A 12,519-nucleotide genomic window follows, 5' to 3' on the forward strand; every position below is an offset into this window, starting at 1 on the left:
AGAACTTGAAAGGAAGCAGGAAGGCAGTGGGCTTGCTAAGTGTGTAATCAGTGGTGTCCTCAGCAGTTTGAGGGGAAATTTTACTGTTACCACTGAACTGCTCTGCCAAAAAAAGGCAGATTTTCCTGCATGTGTTGCTTTCTGTTTCCCAACTTCAGTGGTGCTTCAGGGGTGATTAACTTTTGACCATTCTGTTCAAAAGAACCAATAATACAAAAGACACCTGCAAGGAGAGGCAGATTAAACAGGGTTTCTCTTCCCCCCTCCCCCAACCTGTTGTGTTTTGTTTCCCCCCCCACCCCCCTTCTTCTCTTACAGTGCTGAAGGAAGCCACACTTCTGGTCAGAGCAATGGCAGAGACCACCAAGCACTTGCCAAGGCAGTTCAAGTTCACCAGGACACGCTGCGCACGATGTACTTTGCTTGACATGTTTTAATGTTCAGCGACTCCGTACGAGACAGAGTTGGATTCACACAAGACCAGCTGCACTTAGACCAACCCCAGCTCCAGGGGCAGCCAGCAATGAGTGACACATCTTAATTCCTTTCTTTCCCGTTTTGCAAGGAAGCCTTCCGTCCAGAATTTCAGACTTGATTACAAACTGCATTCTTGTACCAAACCCCACTATTGTTGGAAATGTGGTTTGCCAAAAAAATCTCTAAGCTGCTTGGTATAAAACAGACCCATTTTATAATTAAATCAAGAGCTGCAATCTCAGGGCTTAGGGAAGGAAAAAACAAACAAACAAAAAACCAACAACCCAACCCACAAAACTCCTCATTCAGTTTGCTGTTCATTGAGTTGCTTTTAATAATTTGGAAAGATCTAATTCATACTAAGGTTTGATGAGCTAAAATGCTGTGAATTAGCTTTTAATGCAAAGCAAAGCATTTTTTTACTATTTATGAAGCCTTGATTATTCTAGATGAATTTACAAAATTTTTATTTTCAAAATAAGAGAGTGACAAAATTCTGGTTTTCAACTGTCTTATAAAGATTATTCTCAGATTATTCTCTGTGTGTCTAAGGGCAAATGTATTTTCTGAAGCTTGTTCTTGAATGTTTTTTATTGTGCTGCATTTGAAAATGTTTTTCGTAGGCTAAAGATGAATTTAAAAAAAAAAAAAAGAATAAACTTGTACCTGAGCTTTTAATAGCTCCAGCTAGATTGGCAAAAGAAAATGTGCCATTTAAAAAACTTGTAAAGATTTTTTTAAAAATCATACTGACAGCTAACTTTAGAATTTGTCATACAGGACTGTGACACTTACTTTCCAAAGTCTATAAAGAATACGGGTCTGTGGTGATAAATACAGTACAATCCTTTTTCACTGTAGTTTGAGTTAATGTAAATTTTATATATGTTTCACAGTATTAATGTGATAGACTAGATGCTATTATTTATTTTTATTTACTAAGGAGTGCTCATTATACTTCTGTTAACATATCAAGAATGCTTTGAACTTAGAAAGTGAAAACCTTCTCGTGGGGACATTTACTCTTCAAATGCAAAAATATGCAATCGAGGTGGTGAGAGCTCAGAGATACAAACAGTGTCTGTTGTAGCTTGGGATTTGCAGAAAGGCTTTTCAAACGTGCACACAACACAGCAGGTTTTACCTCTGCGGTTCAGAGACGCACACGAGACCAACACCCTCCGTTCACTCAAGCACAAAACAATTGTATTTTATTTATATGTTGAAGATTGATGAAGCAGGAGCTCCAGTAGGGGAGAGTGGCTCGCTGCAGGTTGGACAGAAGTCAGAGAATCTATGCAGTAAAGATAAATCATAGGAAAACTGAAGTTTACTTAGGGAGGGAGGTGAAACTCTTCGTTATGCATGAGGTCCGTAGGAAATGTGAGAGTTTTGCCATTCTCTGAGGAGAAGCATTAATTACAACTGATAATTTCTAGACAGACGCTTCTGTTAGTTTGCACACTGGATTCATAAAAACCATAACACACATGTAAACCATTGCACTAATTACAATGCCACAGGCAGGTTTAGGAGAAAATGGAAAAAGCCCAGAAAACTTATTTATGCTGACTTGACCTTGTTTGTTTTGCCATAAGAAAACTGAAATAACGTGCTAAAGAGGCAGGTTTGAAAATTTTCATTCTCTTCCACTGGTGGATTTTGCTTTTTTTCCCTTTTCTCTGAGCAGCTGCTCAGTCTGGTTTAGATACTTTTACCTCTGGCCACTGGGACGGGCGAGTAGCTTTAACCCACACAGTGCTCTGGGCCATGGAGCAGATCCACTGCAACCAGTTGTTGTTGGATAAGCTAGAAAATGCCCAACCTTTGCTGCATAAAGACTTTTAGGTACATAATTTTGTGCAAGTTCAGATCTTCACCTTGTAGCAGTTGTGTTGGTTGTTGGTGTTTTTTGAGTGAGATGTAAAAACTGTTAATGGAATCATTGTGTTTGTGTTATTCTAATTTGGTGATTAGGCTGCTGAGGCAGAGTGTCTTCTTGGTTGTAGTTATATAAATTCAGATTTAAAGCAAATCTTAAGCCAAGCTTAGGTAGCACTATCTGTCTTGCTGTGTCCCAGCCAGGTTATACCTACCTCCCCCCAAGCACCCTAAACTGCAGAACCTTCCCATGGTGGGTGTGTTGCACTTCCCCGTCTTTCCTTGAGAGGTTTCCTATTTCAGTGAAGATTTTAATTTGGCAAAAGTTTTTATATAAGAATTATTTTTTTATATGATGTGTTCTTAACACATAGGAAGAAGACCATCTGTTTTAAGACACCATTTAGTTTATCTTGCTGTCTGTTATGCAGAGACCTCTTGGATGTGAAATTCATCCCCCTCTTTCCATGCAGATCTGGGATAAATGACTTGTACAGGTGATCAGATGGGGCAAGGAGGGCAGGATCTGTCTTGACCTCGAATCTCATTTCTGAAGCAGACTGTGGGACTTCACTGCATCCTATTTAGGATGTTTTCTTTGTGAGAAAAGGTGTTTTAAGCAGGCCCTTAATCTGAGAGTAGCTGTTGTCTGTGTATCTTCTTGGAATTAGCAGAAATTTTGTGTAGCTTTCCTTCCCTGAGTATGAAGAACTTGGGATGGTTATGTGCATTTCAGGACATTTTTACCCTTTACAGATCTTTCTAAGCCTCTAATACTGCTAATTCTTTATGCCTTGATGTCTCCCTCCTTTCCCCTCCCACCAGTGATGAATTTCTGAATAATTTAAAGCATTTTTCTAAAAAACACTGATTAAGTATATACTTTGAAAAGTACAGCACGCTGGCAGTCCAGCAGCTCTCTTTCTGGGATTATTCTTAATATAAATTACATATTCAGGAATGTCTTCTGTGAAAAAAAACCACCTCAAACACCTAAAATCCTACTATTTTTTTTTCCTTACCTCCCACGTGTTTGGTGTAGAACAGCAACATCTCAGGTCAACACAAAGCTGAAGAAGCCTCAGTCTCACCCAGGTTCCTGCTGTAGCAGTCCCAGTTGAGGTCACAACTGTAACCACTGTGCAGCTCAGGGCAGCAATAACCAAACATGTCACCCCCGGGCACTTGGGATATTTTCCAGTCGTGTGACTCCCGCTGCACAGCCCCCCAAAAACCAGCATCAGCAAGGACAAAATGCTCCCCTTGGGAGGTAAAAAGTACTATCAGCAGATGTAAAACACTTAAAAGTTCTCTCTTCCCCTCCCCCCCAATGTGCAAAACCTAATGCAATAACAAGGTTTGCCCGGTGGTGGAAATTTCTGCTCCAGTGGCTGAATAGAATAATGTGTCCAATTCCATCTGTTCTAGCACCCAGGAAACAGCTGAGTTGATCCTTAGGAGAAAATGTCCTGCTGGGAAATGCTGGAAGTAGGTGGATTTGTCTCTGCCTTTCTGTGAGTTTGCATTTCAGACAGCCCCTATGCAATGTAACCCTTCAGTGTGTGTGTGCTCTGACGGACTGAGGGAGATCACTTGTTTTATCAGAGCTCCTTATTTTGGCTTGGCTTGGTTTTGAATATTTGACTTTGTGAATCACAATCAATGATCTTCTGTGTCCCAGGAGCTTTGGCACATTAATCCCCTCGTTTCTAGATCTGTCAGGGTCGGCTGAGTTTGCTCTTTGTTGTTAGGGAAAGCTCTTCTGTCTTAATCTGCCGGGGCCAACATGGAAAATTTACAGGAAACTTATGTTTAAAACAAGAAATCCATAGTAAATACTTTTGAAATCCGTAACAAATACCTTTGATCTCCTTTCAGGCCCCCAAGCAGTGTTCCCTGATTGTAAAAGCAAAAAGGTTGTGAAGGTTTAGCTTTAATTCTGCCTCTGTCAGTAACTCCTGCAGCCTTCGTCCATTTGAACAGTGTCTTGTTCTTGTTGGAATATTTTTATAACATGAGATATTTCCACAAGGGTTTTAAAATTTAAACTGTAGGTGTGAGGAGTTTGGAGTTTTGTGTGCCCAAGTTATTTTCTGAAAAGACTGAAGTTTCTAAGATGCTTCTAAGGTTTTTTTGTACATATGTCCAAAGGCTTTTGATGAAGTTGAAGGTTTTGGTCTGAGGGCTTTTTGATTGCTGCCAGGGCTCTTTGCTTTGCTGCAGCAGCTGATCCCTCAGACACAGGCTCACCTGTGTCTCACCTGTAGGAACCCCCATTTCCTTCATGCCCATGAATCCAAAATTTAACTGAGAGCAAGGCCAGGAGTAAGGCCTGTGTTAACACCCCCCAGCCAAATTCAGTGGATTGTTGTAGGGATTTTAGTGGACTTGCAAATTGTTTCTTTTTGAGGAAAATGTTGATCTTTAGGAGAGAGGAGAGGTTGGTTCTGCAGGTTCTGCTTATTCAGGACTGCATGTGCTGGGAATGCAAGACGGGGACCTTTGGAGATCAGATGGACATACTTGCCCTGGACTCAGTCAAATAAGCATCTCTGGTGGCATAAATAACCATTAGGGACTCTTGGTTTTTTTTTTTTTTTTAGGACATCTTTTACACATTAAATAAATGAATGTAAGAAGAGTTCTCAGTATTTTTCACACTCGAGACCAGTGTAATTAAAATCACTTGTTTTCCTGGTTTTTTTTTAGTGTTCTTCTGCCATAGCATCTCTCTTTGTGTATGAGTCCTGCCAGTGTGGCTTTCTCCATTCCTAATGCAGGGCAGTCCTTTGTTTTTTACTTTTATATCCATTTGGTAACATGCTTCTTCATGCACACTTGCCATCTTTTCTAAGGAAAACTTCCAAGTAGAAGGTAATTGCACTGATTTTTTTTTTTTAACTCTCTTTTTACTGTAAGACTTCTTTGTGTTCTTTGAGGTTTTTTTGCATCTGCTGTAGCTGTTTAAAAATACTGTAAATAGTGCTCTTACAGCAAATACTGAAATGCTGGGGATACCATTCCTGGTTCTGTTTTCCAGAATACGGCCATATTTTACAGTGTCAAGAAACAAGCTTTGGTGTTTAAATGTTGTTGTACTTTGATTGCATTATGGTGTCAATTCAAGAAGGGCACAGTTGCTTTATTACAGTGGAAGTATTTAGGGTTTGCCTGAATTTATAAAACATTTCTTTCTTCTCTCCTCTGCGCACGTTTCTCCCGCACCACAGAGATGCAGTTTTTAAGTTCTCCATGTGCTCGCTGCCTCTGCAATGTTCCAATGCCAATTTTGGTGTCAGTGAGATGACTAAAAGCATTAATGTGATATCTGGATTATCAGCTGTAGCTGTCACCGGTTTTTCTTGCTTATTCCAGCATCTGATCCTTGTGTTGTAGAAGCAGAACTAGTGTATGTGGCAGAATTAGTGGAATAAGGGATTTGGGATTCACATTACAGTGTCTTGCTGTCTGTCCCTCCGTGGCTGTGGGATTGGAGACTGCAGTGGATGTTTTAGTGCTCTGAGATAAGGAATAGTGTTGGCTCTGGTTGATTTCCCATCCCTCAGCAACTGCCTTTTGTTTCCATATGCCTCAGGAATGGGAGAGACTCCAACTCCAGCCCCCTTGTCCAGAGTTAGGATGCAAACCAGCCTGGTTTTGAGGGTTAATAATTGGAAAGATGCATTTCTGTGGGATGTGTGAAGGGGGTGCTGTGTGTGTGTGGTGTGGCACAGAATCAGTTTGATCCCAGTCAGTGTTCCTGTTGCTCTGTCACAGATGTTTCTTTGCCTGAAGTGTTGATATGAATGTAATTGCTTGGCCAAATCACTACAAAATGGGTTTGTGACACTCCTTAGATACGAAGCAGGTGCAGTCCAAGGCTACCTCCTGTATTCCTTTCCAGGTGAATTAATTTAAGTGAATTTACCACTAAGCAGCCAAAATCCCTGTTTGGGCCAGTCGCTTAGGAGTTGGACTCTGATCCTTGTGGGTCCCTTCCAACTCAGCTCCCTCCGTAAACTTTCCCTTCACTTGAGTTTCTGTACTGTTTTTCCAAATGAAAAATGTTTCTGTACTTCAGGTTTTCACTGAAAATGATACGAAGGTGCTTGAAATATATTTTGAATCTGAGGCAAAAAAATATGTATTGGATTATTTTTTTAATGTATTTTTTAGATAAGTTGACATGAGACTGTAAGAGTGAGAATACTTTATTCCCTTCTCAGAAAATTATAAACTTCAAAACAGGCAAAAAAATCCCCCCATACCAAAACACCAAAAAACAACCCTAAGCCTGGGTATGTTCTTCTTGTGACTATTTAATGTCAGTTCTCTGCAAAGTCTTGGCTGAAACTCAGCCTTGACAGAAGTGCATATAGTCTGAAGGTGCTTTAAGTGACCTGAAATGAAACTGTAGAAAACTGTGCTAATACATCAGACTTTGTTTACAATGAATCCAAACAAGCTTCCTCGTCTCAGAATGAACCAGTCTGCTGACAGAAGTGCTACCTGTTGGAGCACAGAGTGCTGGTGTGGTTTCATAGCAGTGTTAGAGTTTAGTTTTATTCAAAAGTAACTGGGCTTTGTGCTGTGGATTTTGGCCTCTCAGGAGTGAGTTTGGTGGGATTCTGTGTTCCTTGCAATTTCCTCTTGATCTCTGGGTGTAGACACTAATGGAGCTCATCCATGGATGAGCTGGAGGATTGCTGAAGTTCTGACTTTCTAGGAGCCGGTTTTTGTGAGTGACTGAATAAATCATTATAAATCAGCTCATTAATAACCGAATGGGGTAAAATCCCCAAAATTTGGTTCAGTTCTCAGTTATCATTTAATGAAGCTCCTCCAAAAGTGTGAAGTACAGGGTAAATGGGTGCTTTTGAGAAGGTATTTCACTACATCCTGTACTGCAGATCCACGGCCACTATTGCTGTTGTGGCCTGGCAGGGGTTTCACTGTGCAGGGATGCTGGAATGGCTTCTCCCTTGTTGATGGGAGGGGAGCTGTGTGCTTCCCAGACTATGTCTGCAAACCTGGGATCATCAGGAAGTTCAGGCAAGGGAAGAGCCCCGTGCTGGATGCTGGTCATGCTGTAGGGAAGAGCAATGCCAGGCACCCCCTCCCTTGAGGAGATGAGCTGAGGAGCGAGGGGAAGCATTTTCTTGCAAAATTGCTAATTAAGCACTTGTTAAGGTGACTGTTTAATTCTTGGTTTCCCTTTTGGCTTCCCTGCCAGTCCCCTCACAGATCCACCTTTCCCACACCCATCTATTTGCCCCTTCCCCACAGGGGGAGTGTTGGGAGGGAGTTCCTCAAGGTGATTTGTGGTGTCAGTGCTTCGTGTCTGAGAACTTTGGGCTTGGCTGGAGCCAGGACAGGGGCATTGCTGGATTTGGAGGGGAGAGAGGCTGACAAGAGTTCATTTTGAGATTTTTGCACATGGCAGTGCTATGACCCCACAGCACCAGGTGAAGGGTGGCTGCTCCTCCCTCCCACCTAAATATCCCCAGAAGAGCAATTGCTTTGGATTTGTCCATGAGCTACCTCTGCAGATGCATCTTAAAACTCCCTGTGGCTGCTCTTCCACCAAAGCTCCCTGTGGGATTTTGGAGAGCCCAGGATTGCAGGGCAGGTCTGTATCAAAGGGCATATTCTTTTCTCTAAGGTTCTTAGGAGTGCACAGGTTTTGGTTGTGTTTTCCCCACATTTTTGGATGTGCTGTTGTACCGGGCGCTTTAAGTTTTGTTTTTTTCCCCCCATTCTTTAAGCACAACTAAACCACCTGCTGGAATAACTACTACCTGTGCTCATCAGCAGGGATTGCAGATCCTGTCTGAGAATTGTCCACAAGAACTAAATTGAAACTTTTCTGGCCATCTTATGGGGTTTTTTTGAGTGTGCTTGGCAAGCATGAATGGTGAACAGGTCAGCAGGCAAAGCTTGGGAGCCTCTAATCCCCTGGCTGGTGCTGTTTGTGTTTGCTTTGTTAGGTTAGATTTCCTGTCAGGGGAAAAAAATATAATGTGGACTCTTTTCTGTATTTATCAGCTTTTCCTGGTTTTAAATCCATGAACAGAGGAACTTTACTTGTGCCAGTATCTGTAAAATTGCACATTTTTGCCTGCCATGTACTTGACTCAGAGCAGGTCAGGGCTGGGCTTTCGGGACATGCAAAATCTCAGCTACGGGGTCGTGTGCTGTGGGTTGGATCACAGTCCTCCTGTATCAGCAGGACATGCAATGAAGTTTCTTTCTAGATTTCACCAAAGTTAATTCTGCATCAGCTGTGAGATGCTCAGATGCAACTGTTTCTGTGCTATTGAAAAAAATATATATTGACCCAAATTTTGGTATTCCTGATATGTTTCCTCATGTAACTTAATATGACTGAGCCCTTCAATTGCTCATCTCATAAGTGGCATCTTTGTAATTTCATTTTAAAGCAAACAAAACAAGGGGGGAAAAAAGCCCCAAATAAACCGTCAAAAACCATTAAGGAGTGAGTTTCAGAAACATGTATCTTGGAAAATCAAGTTTTCACTGAGGTGCAATGAGGAATTACGTTTGGCAAAGTTCTGTGCTGTCCTGAAGAGTGTTACCGCTTGCTTTCTGTAATTTGTTGATCAAGTTTAGTAGATTTTATAGATGTATGTGTGTGTGTGTGTATTCGTTTGTGTGAGTTTACACACAGTTAGTGAAAGGCGACAGTTTATAGACTGTCTATAAAAGATAGAAAGGCAGTATTTTGCTGGAAATAATAAGCACAATTTCCCTGGCTTACTCAGTGTTTCATTAGTTTGTACAATCACAAAAATCTCAGCATTTAGGGCAGTTGATAAATGAAGATCCAGCCCCAATTTCTGTGCAGCAAAGTGGTTAATTCGATCTCGGGAGGGCAAGATGGAAAACAGAATGTATTCATTAAATCCATATTTCCTTTTTCTCTTTAATCCTGGTACATTGCACATTTAACTGACATCTGTTAAGGTTTTAATCTTTTGTTTAATAGTTTCTAAATCTTATTTTTTTTTAATAAAATAACTGAAAAAGAACCAAAAATCAACTCAAAAGTTTCATATTGTAAATGTTCCCTTGAAGAATCAAAATGTTTTTATGGCCACTTAAAGTTTACTATTTTTTGTTTGGGGGGGGAGGGGAAAGAAAAAGCTCTGATGTTAAGGTCGTTTCAAGTGGTACTAAATGTGTGCTTAGTTTGTGTGTGTGTTGCATCTGTGCTGAACTGTCTTGTGCTTGCATATAACCAATGTAGTGCTGGCTGGGTAAGAGTAGCACTTGTAATGCAAAAACAGACCCAGAAATACCCTCAGCTGACTTCTGAGTGCATCCCTGGTGTTGTAGGATTTCCCACGCGGGTTGTACATGTTGCTTTGTGTTCCTCCAGCCGTGGGGTGTCTCGAGGGGGGTGTGTGTGTGTAGTTCACCTCCCGTGTCTATCTCGTAGGGGAGCATTTGTGTGGCGACGCCACTTTAAACTAAGCCTTAACAAAACGATGGATTAGTCAGATTTTTCTCTCAGAGTATGCAAAAATGCTGTTTAACACGGGGAGGTGTAAAGCTTAAATGTTAGTAAAGGAAGTCTTCTCACCTGGGGAATAGGGGGCACCTGCAGCTCTATACTGTGATGCCTCTTCAGGCACTGGCTGTCGTGGGCTCTCAGGTTCCTCTGGCAGCCAACGCCAAACAGGCTTTCCCAAATCCCAGCTTTTTGTTGTTGAACATACTCTCCTCCCTCCCCCCTGCCAGCAAAATCTCTGCCTGAAGGAGGATTGTGATTTTAACACTTAAATTTACATCCAAAAAAAAGAAAAAAAAAAAATCCGTTCTTGAGTTCCGTGCTCGCTTCAGACGGTGCCATCGCTTCCACTTCTCACGACTGACATAGAACCCTTAAAACATTTTAAATAGAGGCAAAAAAAAAAAAAAAGTGTTGGGGACCCAGCTTGCTTTTTCTCTTTTTTTTTTTTTTTCTGATTTGGATCTACCTCATGTAACCAGTTGGGTGCTAATTGCTCAAATTGTCGAGGAGATTGGCAAAGAAGCGACCAAACCGCGCGTGACGTCCAACCTTCGGCGCCCGCGCCCCAAAACCTCGGGGTTATTGTTCGGAGACAAAGATCTTGGATTTGAGTTTTATTCTTTGTGCCTTTGTGGTTGGTTTTTTTTAGTGGGTTTTTTTTTTTTGGTTTTGGTTTTTTTTTTCCCCCCAGTGCATAACAATCAAAACTCGTCTTCTTAATTAAAAACAGCAAATGGGTTTTAACGGCCAAGTTAAAAAAAAAAAAAAAAAAAAGGGAAAAAAAAAAGTCACAAAATGGAGTTTTAGCGAATTTGAAGCTATTTTTTCAGTGTAGCAAGTTGTAAAATGTACAGTATCACAGCTGACCTAGGCAAAGAGAAATGCCCAATAAAGTTTAAAATGTATAATCCTGACCCCAAATCTGTAACCTGTGTGTCTCTATATATGCATATATCACACACATATAGCACATAACTGTATGTGTGTGCATGTATATATATATATATATATTTAAAAATGAGTGGATACACGTGTAAGGGTGAGGGAATAAAATGTCATTGACCTTTCCACAATTTTATAAGTTTGTAAGTTTACAACTACGTGTAAGTTTTTCTATGATGTGAACCTTTTTTACTTCAAAAGAATTCATTTTTGGAAAGCTTTAAGTTGTGATACTCTATCATTTTTTGAAGTTTAAAAAATAATAATAAAAAAAATCGACTTTTTACCAGTACCTACAACGGGGGGGAGGGGGAATCTTTGCTGTAAAATTGTATTTAGTTTAAATATTAAAGAAAAAAAATATCTATATATGGGATTGTAAAAGTGCTGACATTCCATCATGGCAGGACTTCCAAGCTGTTTCCTAAGGCTTTCTGCTGCAGAGAGACTCGAACAAAAGGAAAATGCCTCTGTTCAGTGTTTTTATAAAACTGCTCCATCAGGTCTAGACTTAAGCTATATTTTCTAAAGCCTAATCATCCTTTAATATGCTGCAGATAAATGATCAGCATGGTTGCACTTTCTCAGTAATAATGTTTGCCCTGCAATTGGCTCGTGACAAGGACTTTAGTTTTTTAACAAAACCAATCGTACTTTGGGCAGAAGGTAATATTTATATAGGTACCTCAAGTTAAAAAATAAAAAAAAGAGCCTGAATATGCTGCATTTTGTTTCTTTAACATTTTTCATGTAGCATTTGTTTGCTTTTATGATTTTTTTAGGAGATGACTCAGCTACCTGTTTGTTTTTGGGGGACCCCGGTAGCATTTTAGGCCGTTGTTTTCTCTGGATCTCGTAGAATGTAGTATCCTGCCTTGGGATCGTGCAGTGGTTTGGGATGAGATGTGCCCATGGGGAGGAGGACCATGGAAATCTGCTTTATGTAGACTTCAGGAAGAGGAGGAAAAGGATACTATATTCCCAAAACAGACAATACATGTTCCTAATTCTTAATTATATATTTTTTCTCCTGCTTGTTCTGCTTTCTTGACTCTTTTCTCAAATATGAGTATGGAAAGGGGCAGCTTATTAACAGGGGGGAACAAAGTGACCCGACTTGCCCTGTTGTTGGCAGGTGTTTTGGGGCTGCACCAAATTCCCTGAGCTCCCCAAATCCATTGGTAAAAGCTGTGCCCCGTGTCAGAGCAGGACACTCCTGCCCTCTGCCCGCTCCCTGTGCAGGTCCATCCTCTACTCCTTCATTTCCAAATCAGTGAAAATCTAAACATGGTGCAGAGATGGGGAATTTTTTTGTTGAGAACTGTTTGAAGGAAGCTGCAAAGGCTGTGAAATCGAGCATTTATTGTCATGTTTTTAAGCTTAGGTGGGTCCTTTTCCAAGTTTGTTTTACAGCTCGCAAGGTAAAATAGTTTGCACTACTTTTGCAATAAACTCATGAAAAACCTAACAGGTTCTGTTCTGGTTTCTTACTGTATATATACAACTAATACTAAAGATTTAGCGTAGTGTTTTTCACCTCAAAACATAAGACTCGTAACAAGCTCAGAATGCTGTAATTCCTGACAAAATAATGATGTGAATGATATTTTATAAAGTTATTTTGTATGGTGTCAATTTTGTTTTGCCTCATAGTATGTCAATAAAAATAAAATTCCTCATCTTTA

General features: G+C 40.5%; 1 protein-coding gene across 2 annotated transcripts in view; it reads left to right on the plus strand.

Annotated features, from left to right (window-relative positions):
- Nucleotides 1-12,519, plus strand: part of AGO2 (argonaute 2, RISC catalytic component) — a 55,018-nt gene extending 42,499 nt beyond the window's left edge. For both annotated transcript variants that reach the window (XM_017818309.1, XM_017818310.1), the window contains exon 19: nucleotides 319-12,519. In XM_017818309.1, the coding sequence (XP_017673798.1) occupies nucleotides 319-427 (109 nt within the window). In that variant the 3' untranslated portion in view covers nucleotides 428-12,519. The remainder of the gene's footprint in view (nucleotides 1-318) is intronic.

Source organism: Lepidothrix coronata, unplaced genomic scaffold, assembly GCF_001604755.1.
Source record: "Lepidothrix coronata isolate B3197 unplaced genomic scaffold, Lepidothrix_coronata-1.0 Scaffold67, whole genome shotgun sequence".
Taxonomy (NCBI): Eukaryota; Metazoa; Chordata; class Aves; order Passeriformes; family Pipridae; genus Lepidothrix; species Lepidothrix coronata.